This window comes from Gavialis gangeticus, unplaced genomic scaffold (genome assembly GCF_001723915.1).
Source record: "Gavialis gangeticus isolate Ggan-Ray unplaced genomic scaffold, GavGan_comp1, whole genome shotgun sequence".
Classification (NCBI taxonomy): Eukaryota; Metazoa; Chordata; order Crocodylia; family Gavialidae; genus Gavialis; species Gavialis gangeticus.
Window position 1 is genome coordinate 168,826,514 of NW_017729032.1, and position 12,190 is coordinate 168,838,703.

A 12,190-nucleotide genomic window follows, 5' to 3' on the forward strand; every position below is an offset into this window, starting at 1 on the left:
CACACACACACACACCCACACACACACACACACACACACACACACACACACACACACACACACACACACACAGAGTCTTTCTGTCTGTTCACCTATAACACTCTTGGAGCACTGATTGGTTATTGAAACAGCCAGAGTGCTCCAAGAGCTTTCTAGACACGAGGCAGTGGTGGCAGTGCACTGCCATGATGGTGGGGATAGAGCAGCGGGGCCAAGCCAGCACTGCTGGCCTCACCCACCCCCTGGCCCTTCTCCTTGGAGGTGGCAGCAGCACAGGGTGCTGGCCGAGGGGAAGAAAAGGGAAGGCAGGGCAGGCCTCCCCACCCCCGCTCCTGGGAGGCAGTGGCGGCACAGGGTGCTGGGTGGCAGCGCTCCATCCCTGCCCACCCCCTACTACCATCATTTCTGAAGAGCAACTGGCGTGTGTGCAAAAAAACCAGAAAGAGTATTAAAAAGATAATATGATGAAAAAACTACCCTCCAAATAATGCCTCCAAACTAAATCTGGCTCGCCCAAACAGAACGTTTTTCCATCACTCCTGTAAAACACCAAGGCTGGAGCTCTGACAAGCCTCACAGAGGGAATTCTGGAGCTGAAGAGCAACTACCAAAAACACCACTCTGCATGTTTTTCTTAAAACTGGTGCATAGATGGTACATCACTGCTTTTAGCTGACCTTAAAAAAATTGATGGGAGATAAGGAAGGACATAGTCCTTTATGTATACAAGACCAGGATCATTTAGGGCTTTATAGGCTTCTACACAAGTGTATTATGCTTATCACCACACTATGCAAAGGCTTAGTATCTGAATGAAATATATAGATCAAGTGTTATTTAGATGGATATATGCTTATGTACTTTAAATCGATCCTTCAGTCTCTTCCTTTACTGCTTATTGTAAAAAGGATAAAATACAATATCAAAACATATAAACAGTGAGCAAATCTGGTAAACAAGGTTACTATTTTGATCTACCAAAACCACTGGTTATTGCATTTTATGGTTTTACAGTGCTCTTCTAAAAAACAGAAAGTGATAAAGAAGCATTGTGGAAGAAGCGTAGGGCAATGTATACATTTAAGGAATCCTTTTTAGCAGAGTTTGTGGAAAGGAAAGGCAAAAATTTGCTTGCCTTATTTATGTAGGCAGTTCCAGCAGAGTCAATGGGATTACTTGAGGGAGTAAGCATAGGATTTAGCAGAGTTAATAAAATACACCCTAGGCTTTGGAGACAGTCATATATTTTCATTTACAGATATGCTGGGCAGCTTTGTTACCTTAATGAGATCCTCCCTAGAGGCAAAATTTGAAACCAAGTAATTTTCTCCATTTTTAGTGTTGGTGACTGATACATAGAGACGATTCCCAGCTATCTCATGAGCATCACAAGGAAGAATAGACTCTATACCTCCCCTAAAGTAAAGAAAATGATAAACATTATTCATCATTAATTATTAACTAGCTTATAAATATTTGAGGGGAGAAGGAAAGAATGCTGAGATATCCATGGCACAAAAAGCTTTCCATACTCTCTATTTTCATTCATTAAATTAAACATTAAAGTAAAACTTAAGAAAAAAACATTAAGATAGGTACCTAAGTCTTTTCATGAAATCATAACCTGGCGTTACTGCACCAAAGTCCAATTTTCTAGTTTCTTCTGCAAAATTATAGGTAAATTCCTTACAATCCTGAAAATTAAAGTGTTTGATATTAAAAATACTGTAGTTGTGAAAGGCACATGCAACTACATTACACCAAAAGTTAGAAAGTTATGGATTAAAGCAACTAACATTTAGATAACAAATTAATGGTTAAAAAATATTTTATTTTAAAAGAGTTAAAAGGCAACAGATGAAGTCAACATTTGCTTATGTGCCATTATCAACAAAGCAGATGTGCTTAAGATTAACGAGTTATTTCTCCACAGAACTGCAACTCACCTTGTGTTTATTATATGGGAACTGTTTAAACAGGAATTTATGTAGGTATAACTCGTTCCCATTTAAAGTGAAGAAATCCCACAGGTATTTTGCTTATTAGGAACTATGAGAATTTGAAGCCTATTGTTCTATGAATGCCACCTGTTACACCGTGAATTTAGAAGTAATCAAAACTTGATGCTGTAAAAGTTAGCTTTTAGATCTGATTTCAAGCAAATAGTGTTCTCTTATCCTAAGTACAAATTAAATGCTAAATATGGATGTGACAAACTTTAAACACACACATACTATATAAATCAAATATACAAAGTAAAATCAGCAGGTATAAAAGAAAAATTTAAAGATTCTTTCCTCGCTAATAAAAAGCACATAACTAAAAATATATGCTCTTACTAAAGACGATAAGCAGTACAGGTATATTTGAATGTGGATAAGAGAGATTTACAGCAGTGTATAAAAGGTTATATTGTATGTGACCCACAAAAGGCTAATCAGAGCCTATCCTACCTACCCTTCAGGTTTCCGCAACAATCATACTTTAAAAAAAACACTTGAATAATTTAAATTTCAACTATGCAAATACTAAGGACCAGATCCCTAAGGCAGCTGAATGCAATTACTTTGTGTATGGGAAAGGTATTTTTTGTGATCACTTAACAAAAGTTACATTTACTTGCAAGTATTCACAAGATTGTTAAGTCTCAATTTCATTCCAAACCTTGTGTTACTTAATATTTTAAGATTCCATTCCATTACAATCTAAGTTTGCAGTTTTTTTCTTTTTAGTCTTCCTGGTTACAGAGAAAAGCTTGATCATGTAAAACCTGAAGTATCAAAAACCAGAAGGCAAATAAAAGGAACCCATCATTTATTAGTCCTTATAGTGTTTTTTGAAGTTCCAACTCATGACTCTGAATAAATGTTAGAAATGCTGTATTCATACCTATATCTTCATAGAAATTTGTGAAGAGATCTACATTTATTTCAATGATTTGAAGTACTTACAGTTCAGTTTTACACTTTCATAAAACTGATTTAAGAGACACTGAATTTGAATTCTTTTAAATGTTTAGGTCATACATCTAGAAATAGTTCAATATTTCTTGATTATTGACTTCCTGCATGATTAAATATTAAATGTGTTGGGAGCAAACCAGTCACTGGGTTACAAAGTTTGTTCATTTTTTTATTAATGAAAATAAAGTTAATTCTCAGAAGTGGCAAAAGATTCTAAGCCCTGAAAAGAGAAGTATCCTATCCACAGTAGCATTTGTTTGAATTTTTGGGGCACTGGTAGTCTGTTCCACTCATGTTTTAAACTTCACTCAGTGCAATCATTTACTAGTTAAGCGAGAGCAGGCACTTCAGTCTACATGTGCACATTGTATAGATTGCAAACAAAGCTATCAATTCAAGCCAAATGAGGCAAATGTTTTTGTGCCACTGATAAATTAACTATATTTTAACTGAAACTAATTATTTTGGCTGTGGTTCAAACCATCATTAGATGGAAACCAGGAATGCAGGCTGAAGTTGAATTTGGGCCCTAAAGACCCACTGCCAATTCCAAATCCTGTTCCTTTCAAGTGTGTATGCAAGTTTATTAATTACTGTGAACTCCTTTGCTACATGGCATAGTCTATTCATAAGACGAATATATCAGTTTTGCCTCCAAAATAGATAGTTTTCTCTCTCAACAACTTAGAGTCACACTAACAAGATATCAATTAAAATGTTCAAAAGTTCCTTCATGGCTTGGAAGCTTAAAGTTCCTTTTTTTAAACGACTTGGGCAAAATGTAGAAAATGTTTCAAGAGTAGCTAAAGAAATGAAGAAGGGTTAAGTGCTCAATCCACTTTTTTGTTTTGTTTTTGTAAAATATCTAAGCGCCTACTGGCACCTTTACATGTCTGAGTACCTTTGTAAAATCTGGCTCCAAGACCTCTAAGTTCCACTTTCAGCAAAAACTCAGGATCCCAAGTCTTCTGAAAATGCTATTTGAAAAATCTCATACTAAAAAGTTATGCAATTACAGCTTTCTTTACTCTCAGCCTCACTCTTTAGAGTCACAAAGCCATACAGGTTTCCTTCTTCCTTCCCTCTGTGCTAGGCCACCTGTTCCCTCCCCCTCCTGTAGCCTGGTCCAGCTCCCACTGCACCAGCCGCGGCTACTGGATTAAGCCCTCTGGCTGGATCCAGCCCAGAGATGGACCTGGCACTGCTCATCTGGCCCATAAAAAAGTTGGGCACCAGTAGTTTAGAACATTCTTTGTTCAAAGAGCCTTCCTTCAACCTCCCCCCCGCCCCCCCCACACACACACTTTTTTTTGTAGTGTTAAGAACAAAAAGGTTAATAGAAATTTCAACATCATTTTAATAATTCAATGAAATAATCTATCCTAGTGGATAAAATGTATTTTTGGTTGACATCCATGGGAATGAAGAATTTTGTTCCTTGGAGAGCTCCCATAATTTTCTGTGCAACTGAAACAGAATGTCTAAAAGGTTAATTAAGAAAAAGGAATGAAGAAAGTTCAACTAGTTAAGCAAGACCGACCTTTTTTGTCAGGCATGCCACAAATTAAGCCCCATGCCCTCCCCAAGTGCCACTCCAAATCTCCTTCCCTTGCCTGATCCACTGTTCGACTTCCTTCCCCATGTCCTATCTGCTGTTGTGCTGCCTGCCTCCTCCCTGATCTGCAGTGCACCACACAAAAATACTGCGTATGCCACTTGTGGCATGCATGCTCCAGGTTGCCCCCCCTTGCCCTAGTTTACATAATGATCTCTTTGTTTTCAAGATGTCATGAATCAGAAGTCAGACTTATTGTAATGTGCACCATACTTGAACAGAAGAGTAAAAACCAAAACTGCATTATGTGGAAAAGTCCTTATAAAAATAGGACTGGAAGAAACAAACAAACAAAAAACAACCAACCAACCATTTCCAAAAAAATCAGGGGAAGCAGAAATGCTACCCTGGGTTGGTAAAAGCTAGTGAGCTAACGTATGTAGTAGAAAGCAAGAAGCCAGATGCTTCTGTGAAGTTTAAAAAATTCATGAGGAATGAAATCCCTTTACAAACTGCAAATGTCAAAGTATTTGTTTGGCTTCTATTCTAACCTGAAAAACTAGTCAGATTCAAATATAGGACTCAAAAAATGTACCCAAAGCCTAAAAATTTTTGGATTAAGCCTCTAAGAGGAAAAGTGACCTGTATAGCATGCTTACCATGAGCATCATCTCCCTCCCTCCAATTCAATAAAATAACCCATTTGACCTTTTATTTAGCTGAACTTAACTTTGTTTTAACATAGAAAAAAAATCACTTTAGGCAAATTATGAACCATTACAGGGTCTTTAATTTTTATCAGATTACTAAAATGAATACTAAAACACAAGAAATTTTAAATCACTTAAAGAAATGCACCCCAGTGAAAGATTATTTAGGAACACAATTAGAAGGACCTCCTGGGCCCTTATGTATGCCATAATACATAAATCTGGTATAATTTTGCCAAATGTTTAGTATCATATTTACATTAGTATGTTCAATGCCCTTTGTTTACTAGGTCAACTTTGGGCCACAGAAGGAAGTGTAAAGTGGTTCTAAACAAGCCAAGCGGGTGGTGAAGAACTGCTTCTGAGGAGAGGAATTTTTACCAGGGAAAAGCTGGGAAAGGCAGCTGTACTGTTTCCTGTACCAGTTGTTTATGTTTCTAATCCAAGTCTAAACCACGAGTGTATCTGGGGATAAGACATGCATGGAACATGAAGGAGGTACAGCACCACACAACTCTGCTGTCTGATTCTTTAATCAGCAGTGATCCAATTTTCAGATATAAAAGGTAACCTAAAATCCACATTTTTCCATGATTAAAATAAAATGCCACTTATATATATAAAGTGGTGTTTCATTTTAATCATGGAAAAAATGTGGATTTTGGGTTACTTTTTATATCTGAAAATTGGGGATTTTTTTTTTAAATCAGGAAAAAACAGGATCCCTGCTAATCAGATACATTAGAGATAATAGCTCTGAGTCCTACAGCTTGGAAAAGAGGGTATTATCAATGCTTACAGATGTACATGTTCCTTCCCTTATTTGACTGGTATGGTTTATATTCCTTGTACCTCCTCTTTAAAAACAAGTGGGAATATATACTTACAATATTTAGTAACAGCAATTAGCCTTAAGAAAAAAAAAAGTGACTACTCCTTTTTAAAGCAAACTAAGTTATCATAAAAAAAAAAAAAAAAAAAAATCAAGTGTCCATATCTTTTCTATCCTCATAAACTCTCAACTAGAAGGGAGCACGTACACATGTTTAAGGTATAGTTATATCGTTACAGACTTCAACAAACATCCATTCATACACAACTTTAAACAGTATTACATTCAAGCAAGTGCATATTTTGCTGTAAACGTTTCACAAGTTGCATACAGAATACACATGCACACATTTGTTAAGGAAAGCAAAGGGTTTTAAAAACTGCTCCTACAAGAAAACTGAAAGGTACCAGTAAATATAAAGATGTCCTAAATCTATCAGTTACCTCTATTTTTTCCGGTGCTGTTAACAGAACTGTGGCAGCCAGTGATCCTGCAGAAGCTCCTGCAAAAGCCTTCACAACCTTCAGTAACTTCTCACCATGCCTGTAAAAAGCAGCTGCTGCCCCCAAGTGGTATATACCCAGAAACCCACAAGCTGCAAATGATAGATTGAGATGTTTCATTTTTTCTGTGGAAATAAAAATTTGCAATTGGGAACAGATCAATTAAGTATTTACTTTTTCTGCATAATACCTGCATAAGAAACCCCAAGAAAAATGGCTTAATTAAAGGACAAATAGAAGTTGTAGCTGTTCAAAAGCTCTAAGCCTCAGAGCACCTGTGTTTAAAAATGGTTACCTGAGTTGCACATCATTTTATTCCTGTTGTTCTACCTGGAAATATATTTCGTCTGTAGAACATTGGTTTAAGTAAACTTTCTTATATTCTTAATTTAAAAAGGCTTAATATTGTGTAGCCAGGAGAGACATTTTGCCATATTTTACTTCCCATCCACAGAAAACTTAATAGATGCAAACATATGCACCACAGAAACAATGATTCTGGGCATTTTCCAGAACTATATGAAGCATAGATACAATTTCTAAACCATCTTAGGCACAAACCTGGAGCAAAATTAATTACAAATGTTGAAATTTACTATATATTTCCCAGTGTTGAACCTAAAATAGTACTAGTGAGAAAAAAAAGTATTTCATTATTAGAACTGATACAACTTAAAAATGTTAATGTCAGTATCCAACAATTCTGAGAAATTTGTACAAAAGTCATTTGTTTTTAAGAGAAAGAACATAACAGCTATAGATACTTCTATGAAAAAGCAAAAGCAAGAGAAAGAATTGTAGATACGTAAATGCAAGCCACTGTACATATTCTAAAGGAGTTATTAGTTTTAGATTAATTTTTTTTAAACAAAATTTGTGGAAGCTACGTTTTTAGCTTTCTTCTCATGGGCAAATATTACACTACCTTGAATTTATGTGCAGTTAGGGCAGAAATCCTCAACCAGTGTGTTGTGGTACCCTGGGATGCCAGGAATTCATTTCAAAGGTGCTGCAGTGCTGGGCAATATCAGCACTGTTAGGTATGCAAACACCCATGCATGATTAACAAGTTAAAGAGATTTCAAAGAGGAGTACATAGTGTCAAAAGCATGCTGATCTGTCCTAGTCTAAGCTCTCTGCAACACAACAATTGCTCTATTTCCATAGTAAAAAAATGAGAAATAAGAGCTGGCATCTTCCAAGAGATGCCTTGAGTCTAATGAGGCTAACCAAGCAAGTTAGTGGAATGATGGTAAAGCAGGATCTCTCATATTAATTTTATTTCAGTTTAGCTCCATCCCTCTTTTGAACCAACCTTCACGTAGTTAGAGGCTGCTATTAAATCCCCCTCAGTCTTCTAGTCTGCAGAATAAATAAGCCCAGTTCCCTCAGCCTCTCCTCATAAGTCATACCTCAGCCCCCTCACCATTTTCACTGTCCTCTGTTGGACTCTATCCAACTTGTCCACAACCTTTCTGTAGCAGGGGGCCCAAACTGGACACAGTACTGACGTAGCCTCACCAGTACAGAATAGAAGGAAATAGTTACTAACTTTAATCTGCTGGCAATGCTCCTACTAATGCAGCCTAGTATGAAGGTAGCCTTCTTGGTTAGGGACAGAAATTACACATAAACTGGTTTAAGTGATCAGAAACTGGTTTAAACCTAAAACAGAACAGATGTTCAGATGCACATAAACCAGTTTCAGAATGGCTGAAACTGCCTAGCTGGTTCATGTAATATCTGTCCCAGACCCCTTCCTGGTTCAACTTAAACCAGAGTCCCCCAGCATCCAGGCATGCTCTCTGGGCTGGGCTCTCTGCTCCAGTGGAGCAGGCCTGACCCTGCCTGTCTGCTCCTCAGCCCAGCAGAAACAAGCAGGGCATGGGGTCTGGCAAGAGAAGGGATTAATTCCTCCCTCCCTGTCCCACTGACAAGGACTCAAGCTGGTTCTGCCAGGCCCTCCCCCACTGCTGCTCCAGTGGTGGGCTGGTAGGGCCCCTGAGACAGAGGGATTATTCCTTTCTCTTCCCCACTGTCACTGGAGAACCGCAGCCAGGTCTGCCAGTCCTGACCACCACTGCTCACTCCTTGCGCAGGACAACTGGTGGAATAAGGGCCCTAATGAGGGGACAGGGCCCTTGATGGGGGCAGCAGCCCATCATAGTGTCAGGGAGTACAAGCCCCTTCCCAGTGGGGGAGCTGCACTGCAGGGCTAGATGCCTCCCCTAGCACCACCACTGCAACTCTGCCCACCCCACAGTGTGCACCCCCTCACCCACCAGGAAGGGGCTTGAGCCCCCCAACACTATAAGAGGGGCTGCTGCCCCCATCCAGAGCCCTGCTGCCTTGACGCTGCAATGGCCGAGGGGGGAGGCACGGCCAGACACCGGATAGCAGGAACCCTTGGGCAGGGGGTAGGGAAAAGCATTATTCCCCCCTCTCTCTAGCATCTGGCAGAAGGGGTAGGAGTGGGCTTATCCCGCTGCCTGCCCTGCACATGGAGTGAGCGTCAGCAGTTGTGCTGGGCAGATCCCACTAGTCTCTTGGGGACAGAGGGGGGAATAACCCTCTCCCCTCTGCCTCTGGAGCTATGTCCTGCTGCTGCAGCAGTGAGGGGGGAGTGCCAGGCAAATCCCAGCTCAGTTCCCTGCTAGTGGGAAAACCCCTTCCGGCCAGTTTACGCTAGGCTACTGCTGAGGCTTGGCCATGCCCCCTGTTCCCCCTGCTTTCCTGCCGTCAAGGGCCTGCTCTAGCACCCCCCAGCTTCTGGCCTGAGGCACTTCAGGAATGTGCTTGAATTTCATGAATGATGTAATGTTCACTTCCAAATTGGTTCAAGCTAGGCAGGTTAGACTAACCTGCAAATATTGAATCAATTCAGGCTCCAGCTTTTTGACCGTCTGTCCCCAAGACCATGACAACAAGAACACACTTAGCTCATATCCAGCTTACTGTCCACTGTAGTCCCCAGGTCCTCTTTCAATAAACCTATTTATGGCAATGTACTTAACCCCATATGTATATATTTTTAACAAGTCTTTGATTACCTCAAGGAGAAAGCTTAGCAGATGGCACCTAGGCTACTCTAGTTTGTGTTTTGTTAGAGATCAAGCATCTTAAATGGAGCAAATCTGAAATTTGTTATAGGGCTGAGCCTACTGTCAGAATTTGTGGGAAACAAGAAACCAAACCCAAGTTATGGCTATGTTTGCACAATGAAAATTTAGAAATAAAACTCCCATGCGTGCTTTCATTGACTCCGTTAAACCATACAGAGAAGTCTGTCCAGTACCCTTGAAGTCTTCTATGTAATACAGTATAATGGTCTAATTTGTGAAAGTCTACTTTAAAAAAGAAAAGAAAAAAAGGTTCCTTCAAGATGAAGTAAGGTAGAAATCAGTGGGCATATCTATATGTGGTATTAACAGGTAACAATAAACTGCGGTTTATTGCTCCTGAGAAGCTCCCAGGCATGTGGTTTACATGTATGCCCAGAGCACAGCACACTGAGCCTGCTTGGAGCAGCCCTGAGCTGGCAGGCTGACCCCCTTCACCAGCTGGGGCTGCTCCGGAGGAGCCGGTTGGGGCACGAGGGTGCTTCAGTGCAATGCTAGCTGACAGGCAGCCCCCGCACTGAAGCACTCTCATGCCCTAGCCAGCCGGTGGGCCCTACAGGGCCTGGCAGAACCAGCTTAGGCCCTGCCAGTGGGACAGGGAGGGAGGAATTAACATTTGCTGCTGTGCACAACCCCCCCACCCCTTTACAGCAGGGTAGAATTTGCATTTACAAGTCCTACCCCACTGCAGAGTTTATTAGTTTTGTGCGTCCTAATAGGAGTGCATGCACAGATGTTGATACAATTACTGCGCAGTTAATTAGGCAACTGTGCAGTAAACATCTCGTGCAGATGTGCCCAGTAGGAACAAGCGAACAACTCTGTAAAGGATGAGAATATAAGTCTGAGTATCTGGAAAGCTGAATCCTGATAGTAACTATCAGAACAGCTCTTCAATAAAAGACATAGCAAAGTTTTCATATCCCGCCATCTCCTGCCCCAATTCCCACTATTTCAACTTAAATGCCCTGCTTGTTTTCATACAGGAAATGAAATCCTACCTTAATGAAGTCAATAGCAAAACTCCTATGGGTCTACTAACTCATTCTTAGGGAAAGAAAAGGTGTCAAGATTGATTATTGAATGTTTAGTTTTCACCTTCAGAAAAAAAAAATTGGTTAGAACTTCTTTCTAATTCCTAGAACATTCATTCACAGCACAGAGCACCATTAGCGCAGTTAGCACAAGGATTTGATCTGCGTTAGGGATTTTAGGCAGTGCTGTTACACAGATACAGTACAGCCCATATGCTTTGTAGGATTAGGTTCCTTATTCTGTTGTGGAGATGAAGGGTTTCTGAAGTTAATAAGGATATACAGAGCCACAACAAATGAGCGTGTGGAACAACAGAGGCTCTAGGTCTTTGTTGAGGCTTTTATTTCAAAAGGCACTGCTCCTCCCATCACCTATATTAGACTCCTGAAGAGTTCCAACTGATCGGAGATACTGCAGTAAAAGTGCTTTGTAGTAAAAGCTACATCAAACAACTGAATAGCTCATCCTTAATTTGGCAACCTGCTGTGAATTAAGCAAGTTGCAAACCACCCAGATAGATTGGGTTCTACCATATATAAGACTTGATTAATAAAATTCCTTACAACCTGGGGAAAAAATAACTTACCCAATTGCTTTTTTAGCCAATTTTAATAACTTAAAATGTAAAGCAAGAAACAATACAGACTTTATGAATAAAAATATATAAAAAGAATCATTATTAAGTGTAGCAGATATTGCTAAAGGCAAATGTTTAATATTAGCACATTGATTATTAGGTACTGTCTGCTGCACAAATTATTTTCCATTTTAATTTAGAATTTATCTTGAGTAAGGCTGTGAAAGGAAGGGATATAAATGTACAAGCCCCACTACGAGTAAGTTCATAACTTTCCAAGGATTGTAAAAATCTATCAATTAAATTAGCATCAAGAAATCAAGTAGCAGTCGTCATCTGAGACTCTGCTTCTAGTTTCTCATTAAAAACAGAAAATCCCAAAAGGATAGACTACACTAAATATAGAGAAATGGATTCAAAGCCTACTTATGTCAGATTTCCTTGATTTCACTGAGCTCTGGCTTGGGGCCAAAGAGATTTCAGGCTTCATTTCCCAAACATTAGGTGCTACCACACATGTTAAATAGGCTCAGAATGACAGAATAAACATTTGTTGTCCAACTTCTTCAGAATCATCCCCACATCTCCTCCATCCCAAGAAACTATGAAAATACTACTAATGGAATCAATTTAATTGTAAAAATGCCATAATTGAAAAATTAATTTAGAATTTAAAAAGGGGCAGAATGGGGCCAATTAATTATAACAGTAAATTATATTATATTATATTACTTATTAGGATTACCATATTTACAGTTCCAAAGAAAAAGAGGACATGGGGGGGGGATGAGGGGAGGGAAGGTGCACCCCTCACTCCAGACCAGCCTCCATTGGCAGCCTCCTGGCACTGCCAATGCCCCGCACTCCTGAACCATAGCCCCCCCCCCCTTTTCCGG

The 12,190-nt window shown here is 39.7% G+C and overlaps 1 protein-coding gene across 4 annotated transcripts in view; it reads right to left on the bottom strand.

Moving 5' to 3' along the window:
• PNPLA4 (patatin like phospholipase domain containing 4) overlaps positions 1-12,190 on the bottom strand; it is a 47,353-nt gene that overhangs the window by 25,415 nt on the left and 9,748 nt on the right. For 3 of the 4 annotated variants that reach the window (XM_019525346.1, XM_019525347.1, XM_019525348.1), the window contains 3 exons: positions 6,504-6,688; positions 1,600-1,694; positions 1,281-1,416 (listed from right to left, as the gene is read on the bottom strand). In XM_019525346.1, the coding sequence (XP_019380891.1) occupies positions 1,281-1,416; positions 1,600-1,694; positions 6,504-6,688 (416 nt within the window). Of the gene's footprint in view, positions 1-1,280; positions 1,417-1,599; positions 1,695-1,946; positions 3,844-6,503; positions 6,689-12,190 lie in introns of those variants that run through there. The other variant, XM_019525349.1, reaches the window with a different exon arrangement.